Below are 8,381 nucleotides of genomic sequence, written 5' to 3'. Positions count from 1 at the left end.
ATGACTTCGTAAATACTAACAGAGACTGTTTGACATATGCAAACTTACCCTCAACCTCCGCCATGTTAGTTGATAGGGGAAACAATGATTGCCATGGTAACCGATGACAGATTCTCTGACAGTTGGAGAGTTCAGAGGTTTGATGAAATTATTATTGGATTGCATATAACATTGCTCCCCACTTCATCTGATTATTGATTTATCTGTTATCTAAATTTTATATATTACATTCTGTAAGATTATTGAATAAAAACTTTTTGTTTGTTTGATTTATTTTTGTAGAAATTTTATCGAGCTCTTTTATCCAGTTAATTTAATTTATCCAGTGTTCAAGTCTTAACAATATTTTTCTTATTATTATTATATATACGACTATTTTTTACTTTAAGAAATTCCTTTATAACGCTATTTATGCAGATATTTAATTAATTTGTATGATCTGTCCCCTATGTCTATAAAGTATGAGTTATGGACAAGGATTGCAACAATTTGCAACAATTATGTTATAACCAAAATTAAAGAAGTTACAGTGTAAGAATTAATAAAAATAAAAAAAAAAGAATTCTGTTATCGATAATGGTCGCCAGTAGAGAATTTTGATTATTTATAATGGTTTTTGTACCCAAAACATTTAAAAGTATAGTTATTTGTAACAAAAACACTATTTAATGTACCGAATAATTGGTTAATGTACAAATGTAACCAAAATATTTTTTAAAAAATTTCTTTAAGATTTAGTTTGTTCATTATATTACATTTAAGCAAATATTGTGTTGTCAATGACTTTTTATACAAAACTTAGAAATATCTGTTACTTTTGATTCTAGTTATACTTGTTATTGTTCTGTAGTTCTGTATAAACTGATATAAATGATCATATTATTCACATTTATTTATGTATTAAAGAGAAAATAATTTTTTTCCAGTTGATTACTATTTAATATTTTATATTAATATAAAGAATGGCTTGCTATTTGTAAAATTGAGGATCGTCATTATCATTACTTTAGCCAAATCATGATTTACAATCAGTATATGTCACAAGTTACATTTGCTTTCGAAAAAGTAACAGAATTAATACTATTATTTTACAAAGAAATTAATATAAAAGGAATCAACCTAAAATGTTAAGATTTATAAAGAAAGATATTTTTATTTATTTTCAGGTATTTCATTTTCAAAATAAATTATATATATGTATAAGTACATATTACGTAAAGTATGTGTTACCGTACGTAATGAAGGTTATATAACCTAATTCTAATAAATTATTTTCCATTTGCAATTTTATTGATAAAGATTTTAGTTATGTGTACGTTTTGGAACATATATATTAATATAACACAATTAAAGATAATGTCCAAAATTTTGGTTCCAAATAGATACAAATATATATATGTAGAGGCATTGATACCTATGAAGATTTACGGGATTACACGATTAGAATCTAGCGAGAATTGTGAAATTGCTTCAAATTGTTCCTTCTATTGTATGTATATGGATATTGCAGGTGGGAAGATCTAGTACGAGGACTTTTTCTATAAATAGAATGTTGTTTTCAGAAGAAAAATATCTAGAAATCAAGGAAGATAATGGAGTAAGAATATATTACATCTGCAAAGATAGTACCAATAAATTTCCTATTTCCCATAGATATTAATTTTAAATCTACAGTAAAAAATATATTATTAACTATTAACATATTAATTTAATTATCATTTACTAACTATCAATAATATTATAAATATACTATTAAACTATCTTTTCCTTTTTTTGCAATTAGGTAAAGACATTGATATTAAATCATCCAGAATCTCGCAATTCTTTATCTCTGAAAATGTTAAAGTCTTTATTAATAAACATAAAAAAGGATGAAGATAGTAAAAATCTTCGATCCATAGTTATTAAATCTGGATTGGAAAGAGTATTTTCTGCTGGACACAACTTAAAAGAATTGGTTTGTAGATGGATCATGAAATACTAGTAGTAGAAGTCTTTTTAATGTAAGAATTTACATTCATTGTAGAGAAATGATTGGCTTGCATTGTTTAGACTGGTAACAATGAGAAACTTCACAAGGAAATCTTTGAAACATGCTCAGAGTTGATGCGAACAATTACTCAAAGTCCTGTTCCTATAATTGTTGCTGTAGATGGTATAGCAACTGCAGCTGGTTGTCAATTGGTTACTGCATGTGATATTGCTATTTGCACTGAACAAAGTTCATTTGCTACACCAGGGTATATACATTCTGTATACTAGATATAAATTTAGATATAAATACAAATTTACTTTTACGTATAAATGTGTTATACATATTCCTTAATGAATTCTTACAGTTTAAATAATACTTATTTACCACTAAATTTTAGAGCCAATCTTGGAATATTTTGTTCTACACCAGGTATTCCCTTAGTTCGAAATGTACCCAAGAAGATGGCAATGTACATGCTATTTACAGGTTTTAGCATTACTGGCAAAGAAGCATACGAAGCAGGACTTGTGAGTAAAGTTGTACAAAATGATAAATTTGGTAAGTTGAAATTTCATTTAACAGAATAATTAATTGAAATGCTACTAACTCTAGAATATTTTATCTTGTGTCCTATTTAGAAGAAGAAATTGAAAAGATTACTACATCTATAAATATGAAAAGCCGTTCTATTATTCATGTTGGAAAAACATTTTTGTATGAACAATTGGATCTTGATATGTCAACTGCATATTTCTTAGGAACTGAAAAGATGATTAATAGTTTAAAAATGAAAGATGCTCAAGAAGGAATCAAAAGTTTCATTGAAAAGCGAAAACCTATTTGGAGTCATGATTATGAGAAAAATTAATATGGATTGGTGTATATATATATATATGAAATATCTAATATAAATTCCTAATAATGGAAAAATTTTTATTATTTTTGTAGAAAATGTTATAAATATGATTACTTCTATTGTATTTCTATATTAAACCATCTGACATAATAAAATTTATTATGTTCTTTGTTAGTTTTTCACAGTTAATTATTAAAATTATGTTATTGTAATTAACTTAACTTTCTCCCACCGAAGAATTGGTTCTCCTTGTTGGAACTATTCAAAAGTGTCGTTTTTATAGCGATAAGATGAAGAACGAAACAAAAGGAATTTTTAACCTTACATGACAGTAAAATTCGCTTACAATGTATCATCGATTTATGTTCAAATTTAAAACAAATTTCATGCAAAAATTCATGTAAAAAATACGTGAATATAACTATTCAAATATATTTAAATAGATTTTTATATACTATAAAATATTTCTGCTTTCAAAATTGCACTAGAAATTTTGGATGGATGAAAAACCAGACTTATTTTATTGAGATATAAATGAACCTTTTATGAAAGAGATTTGTTTTTAACATTTTACAAATCTATGTCAGAAACTGAAATATTTAATTTTCTTCCATTTTCGTTATCAATTGCATAAGTCTTCTTCCTTTTAAGATTAAAAGTTTACATAATAACAGTATAAACTATACAAAATAAATCTAGAAATTGTAAAGATTATAGTGGGATCTCTCTATTTCAGTAATACACATGTAGATTACATATCACAGAATAAAAGTGCGTACTTTAAATACGAGAGGTCTTTGTAAAGATAAGAAAGTCGTGGTGGTCGGCGGCGTCATCAATCTCGAAGAACGCTGATATCTCGACTACTCGTTACAAAAATGCTTTTTTCCCGTGTTCATTTCCCATTTTGTCTCTCGTTAAATCTGTCTCTCCCCACTTGTTTGCGAGGCACGTTCATAAATCGAAACCAATATTGTTATATGAAGTTAGTACGACGTTGGGTCCTAACAAAGTTAGAGCGTCGAATGTTTTGTTTGCAAAATAATAGAAAGTGCGTTCGTTTTCATTGTATATATATCTTTTCTTTTCTTTTCTCTTCTTTTTACAAAAACTTTCTAATTAGTCGATGATTGTTTTGAGAAATTCTCGTCGAGGCTGTATGAAGTTTGAAACATTGAAACAAGGTCGAGAGTTCCTGTGGGTCAAGGAATTTCAACATTTCAAAATCAAGATCCGTGAAGAAAGTGCAACAACGAGAAGTGTTAAAAGGAGTTTAGCGGATTTGCTTTTCGAAATTTGCAAAGGTTCGTTTTTTTTATATACTTAGTATTATTTTTTAGTGGTGTTGCGATAATTATCCTCAGAAAAGATTAGTAACATCATTTCTGATTAAGAACTAAAAATAGTACTGAATATTATAAGTGGTTTTTTTGCATTCTTTCTTTTATTGTAGATTGCGAGAGAATGGCCGCTATTCCGCAGGGTGCATTTGCAGCGTGCAAAGTCCGCCGCAATTTAGAACGCAATGCTATGATAACATCACCAATAGAGGAGAGGGAAAAAGTGGGTAAAGAAAACACATTCAATATGAGACCCCCTTCGGAAGGTACATATCAAATCCATGAAGTATCAATCATATATTATATTTTAGGTTGCTATGAAAATAACGAATTAAATAATGAATTTAGAATGTTATTAGAATAGTATTTTACGAGAAAGAATATTTTTGTCTTTTCATAGAATCACATTGCCATATATTGTGTTTTTATATACACATATTATATACATATATTAATTAATTTCGACGAAATATTTATAGGCCGAGAGCTTACACCGCTAAAATATAACAGCAAATTAATGAACAGCATCTGGGGACTTTATAACCGTTATTCGGTACATAATTTCAAGAAAAACAATTCTAATGATGGGGTGTTTGGTAAGTTCGCGGCGATTTGGGAGACTATTTCTCACAGCCATGCATATGCCGCGAACTCGGTAATTACAACTGCAGTTGCCAACAATAACTCTCAAATTATGCAAAAGAGATGAACAGTATCTGATGATTTGACGATCTGATATGTGTAATATCGATTGTTAATTCAACTGTAATAATTAAAGGAAATTTAAATACTATATATGACTTACGATTATAGAGAATTGCAACAGTATTGCATATTCTTTTTACAACATTTTTAATTGTACGTAGATAAATAAAATATTTTTCCTGGCAACTATGGTGCAATTTATCAAATTTCAATTTGGTACATAATGGTAAAGATTTCTACATGTAATTTTAAAAAGACTGTTGTAATATTTTGTCTAACTGTTAAAATATAGTGATATATGATAAATACAAAGTAAATAAAATATAGATTTTTATAAAAAATAGAAATATATCTATATATAGATTTTGTATATTATTACATAAATATTATATTGTTTGTATATATAGATTTTATATATTATTACTTAAATATTATATTGTTTTGTATTGTTATCTAATAAATTGCAACACAAACGCGTATGAAACTATATCCTAGTTACAATTAATGTAATGAAGATTTACATATAATTTTACTTATAATTTTGAAACATTAGAATTTAAACAAAGTATAATCCCATCAACAAAAATAAATAACTACGAATACTTCCTTTAATTAAAATGAACATTGTGATTAGAAAAACTATATGAAGAAAGGGTCAAATCGGAAGTATGTTCCACACAAACGACACTCTTCTCAAAATTATTCAACCAGTTATTTCGATTACATTCCTGTGTTGTTTGACTTATTATATAAGTTCTTGGTTTTCTACGTTCTGAAAATTCCTCGATGTTACTGGAATTATTAGAAATATTAATATCTAACTCCAATGAAAGTAACGAAGACGATAACTCTGGTTCTGTAACAGGCAGTAGATTTTCGAACATGTTTTTTATAGATAAGTTATTTTTTATTTTTTTTATATTTTTTTCGATGGGAAAATTTTGTCCACCCGTGTTTTCACCATTCAATTGGATAAAATTGTTTCTTTTCTTTCTACACGAACATTGTTCAGAACGATTTTTCTTCAAATTTGGATAATTCTTCGTATTATTGACTTCTCGACGTATCGTAAACGTACGCTCATTCGAATTTCTTATAATTCTTTTTTCAATCACAGCATTCTTTATTTTAGAAAAGCAAAGATTAGGTCGTTTAGAATAAAAATTAAAATTTTTGGACTTTCGTCCCAGTTTTGCTATTCTTGTTTGCGTACATTTTGTTGCAGATTGCTTGTTATTACCATTTGACAAAACTACTTTTGTATTTTCTGGACAATTTTTTAAAGTATACGAATCTGAAAAAATATTCACATTGGATCCAGAGGAAAATATTGAGTTTTCAATTTGGAAATCTAATTCACAACTTATTTCGGAACAATGTGGAACAAGAGTTGTATTTTGTTTTGGAAATATTATTTTATTATATTGTTCATTTCCATGTTTTGTGAATAATGATCCGTGATAGTTTGTATTTTCAGTGTCCATAGATGCTGATGGACGTTTCGTTATATAGTGCCGACTTCCGATATTCTCGTTCGTTTGGTTGCCTTGACTTTTCAAATATTTAATCCTAGCTGGTATTTGTAACATATTTTCTTTTTTTCGGGTACGAATGATGCAGTTTAAAAACGTAGGTAATACAGGGTCCATATTCGTACAGGGATAATAAGACTGGTAACAAGATATATAGAATAAAATTGTAATTTTATAAAAAATAAAAATCATTTATACATAAAAACTACATTAATCTGCAAACTTTCAAGAAATAATGACTTTCGTAGTAATAGTGATGTACATATACGTAACTAAACATGAATTCTCTTTACTTTTAACATTTAATAACAAAAACAAATAGCATAAACTAATTGGTAAATATTTCAATATACACATGTTGTAAATAATATACCTCTCGAATTTTATCACGTTTTTGTCTTTTTCTCAATGTGTATATGTTTGTTACTTTCTTCATATATCTTCTTAATTTATGTAAAATATTAATTTCGCTACTCCTATTTCGTTTGAAATCATTTGCATGTGGAAGATCCTCTTCGTTTCGCAAGTAAGTATTTCTTAATGCATTAATTTCAGCACGTAACTCATCCAAATTACTGGCAAGTATTTTCATTTGATCGATCATTTGACCCATTCTTCGTTGATCGCGATAACATGCCGCCATACTGATTATAACTAGCTCGGCTGTTTAAAGTACATATGTAATTTCTAAAGATCAATATAATCTTCATGTATATATCACGTATATCATTATCATGATTTACTGCAAAAATTGAAGGATCCTTAATGATGAAGAAGAAGATATATATAATAGAGTTTTTCCACCATAATTGAATATTAACATAAAGATATATTGAGTTGCATTTTTAAATGGGAACATCAGGTAGTATTGACGTTATCGTTATAAAATATAACCAAGACAGGAAACAAGAATTTGCTGACGCATACATACTGAATAAGAAAGAAAAATTGACTACCGGAAGGTTCAGACGTGCTGGAAAGCAATTAAAGGATTATGAGCTCGTATTAAATATCGTTTATTTGATTCGTCGTATGAGTCCTAGATACTTACATTAATTGTCAGTCGGTGTCGTATATCATAGTGGATCGATTATCGACGCGTGAAGTTTGGTTCAATACAAAATGAAAAAAAAAAGATGGTAGGGGGAAAGACAAAAAATGCTTCCACCTTCTCATATAAATCGACACGTAATACTATACTCGTATTTGATTTTATATGTACAATTGTTTGTTTTTTTTCTCCTATCTACAACATTGGCTTCTGTTTTAAAATAATTAATATTTTCTGAGGAACAGGACACGACCCTGGCTTTCCCGTATCCTATCCCTCAAAAGCATCTATATCATGACAGCTACCGCGTTAAGATGCAAATGTAACAAGAAAAAAAGGTAAAAATGATTAAAGTTTTCGCGCGTTACATGTACATCTAATTCCGTTTTCAACCGCAAAAAGATCAAATTGGTGGATTCCTGTTCCGTAATTCGTTGTCCGTAAATTGTATCATATTTTTCCCTAAATTCGAGCTGTAAAATGGCATCGTCATCGTACTTCAATAAATTAACCGTACAAAAAGGACTGTTGCATTTTATGTGATTATCACAATATGATTCGTAGTGGTTTCACCCATTCTATATTTATACATACATACATACATATATACATATATATATGTATGTATATATATATATGTATGTATGCATACTTTGTTTTTGTTTTGTTTTGCAAAGGCATGCACACGGACATTTCTGGAATGCTGTTGTCGATCGAATATTTTCATTTCGTATTTCGTTCACCCGTCAATTAAACGAATCGTAGGGTGAACCGTGTGTATTCTTTTGCTCTAGTAAGTTCCTAAAATCGAGGTAATCGGGTTGCGCGTTACGTCGTCCACGAATCTCATTTGAACAATACCTTGTTAGCGAGTCCCCGGACAAGAAGCAAAAACCGATGACTATTTAATTATAATTTTCAT

General features: G+C 28.4%; 3 protein-coding genes across 5 annotated transcripts; 2 read left to right on the top strand and 1 right to left on the bottom strand.

The window, feature by feature from the left end:
- The first annotated feature begins 1,027 nt into the window (after window positions 1-1,027).
- LOC117210608 (enoyl-CoA hydratase domain-containing protein 3, mitochondrial) lies at window positions 1,028-2,998 on the top strand. Of its 3 annotated transcripts, XM_033453787.1 has the most exons (7): window positions 1,028-1,166; window positions 1,511-1,621; window positions 1,784-1,957; window positions 2,053-2,240; window positions 2,373-2,404; window positions 2,462-2,533; window positions 2,614-2,998. In XM_033453787.1, exons 1-7 carry the CDS (start codon window positions 1,125-1,127, stop codon window positions 2,841-2,843), a joined length of 849 nt encoding a protein of 282 aa, XP_033309678.1. In that variant the 5' UTR covers window positions 1,028-1,124; the 3' UTR covers window positions 2,844-2,998. The 3 variants fall into 3 exon arrangements, with proteins under 3 accessions (XP_033309678.1, XP_033309676.1, XP_033309677.1); XM_033453785.1 differs by having other exon boundaries at window positions 1,032-1,166; window positions 2,373-2,533; window positions 2,614-2,905; XM_033453786.1 differs by having other exon boundaries at window positions 1,033-1,166; window positions 1,511-1,597; window positions 2,373-2,533; window positions 2,614-2,905.
- Window positions 2,999-3,568: 570 nt separating this feature from the next.
- LOC117210611 lies at window positions 3,569-5,058 on the top strand. The gene is made up of 3 exons (XM_033453791.1): window positions 3,569-4,135; window positions 4,285-4,437; window positions 4,651-5,058. The coding sequence occupies exons 1-3, from the start codon at window positions 3,958-3,960 to the stop codon at window positions 4,878-4,880; spliced, it is 561 nt and encodes a 186-aa protein (XP_033309682.1). The 5' UTR covers window positions 3,569-3,957; the 3' UTR covers window positions 4,881-5,058.
- A 280-nt stretch (window positions 5,059-5,338) lies between these two features.
- Window positions 5,339-7,075, bottom strand: LOC117210609. The gene is made up of 2 exons (XM_033453788.1): window positions 6,782-7,075; window positions 5,339-6,546 (listed from the first exon to the last, which is right to left on the bottom strand). The coding sequence occupies exons 1-2, from the start codon at window positions 7,049-7,051 to the stop codon at window positions 5,485-5,487; spliced, it is 1,332 nt and encodes a 443-aa protein (XP_033309679.1). The 5' UTR covers window positions 7,052-7,075; the 3' UTR covers window positions 5,339-5,484.
- Between the last annotated feature and the right edge of the window lie 1,306 nt (window positions 7,076-8,381).

Source organism: Bombus bifarius, unplaced genomic scaffold (genome assembly GCF_011952205.1).
Source record: "Bombus bifarius isolate JDL3187 unplaced genomic scaffold, Bbif_JDL3187 scf7180000008208, whole genome shotgun sequence".
Classification (NCBI taxonomy): Eukaryota; Metazoa; Arthropoda; class Insecta; order Hymenoptera; family Apidae; genus Bombus; species Bombus bifarius.
This window is presented reverse-complemented; position numbering and strand designations above follow the sequence as displayed.

Coding starts and splice junctions, on each gene's coding strand:
- LOC117210608 (XM_033453785.1), top strand. CDS start 1,125: ATGTTAAGATTTATAAAGAAAGATATTTTTATTTATTTTCAG. Junction 1,622..1,783: donor GAATATATTACATCTGCAAA/GATAGTACCAAT, acceptor TTTTGCAATTAG/GTAAAGACATTGATATTAAA. Junction 2,534..2,613: donor TGTACAAAATGATAAATTTG/GTAAGTTGAAAT, acceptor TGTCCTATTTAG/AAGAAGAAATTGAAAAGATT.
- LOC117210611 (XM_033453791.1), top strand. CDS start 3,958: ATGATTGTTTTGAGAAATTCTCGTCGAGGCTGTATGAAGTTTGAAACA. Junction 4,136..4,284: donor GCTTTTCGAAATTTGCAAAG/GTTCGTTTTTTT, acceptor CTTTTATTGTAG/ATTGCGAGAGAATGGCCGCT. Junction 4,438..4,650: donor TATGAGACCCCCTTCGGAAG/GTACATATCAAA, acceptor AAATATTTATAG/GCCGAGAGCTTACACCGCTA.
- LOC117210609 (XM_033453788.1), bottom strand. CDS start 7,051: ATGGCGGCATGTTATCGCGATCAACGAAGAATGGGTCAAATGATCGAT. Junction 6,547..6,781: donor AACGTGATAAAATTCGAGAG/GTATATTATTTA, acceptor TCTTGTTACCAG/TCTTATTATCCCTGTACGAA.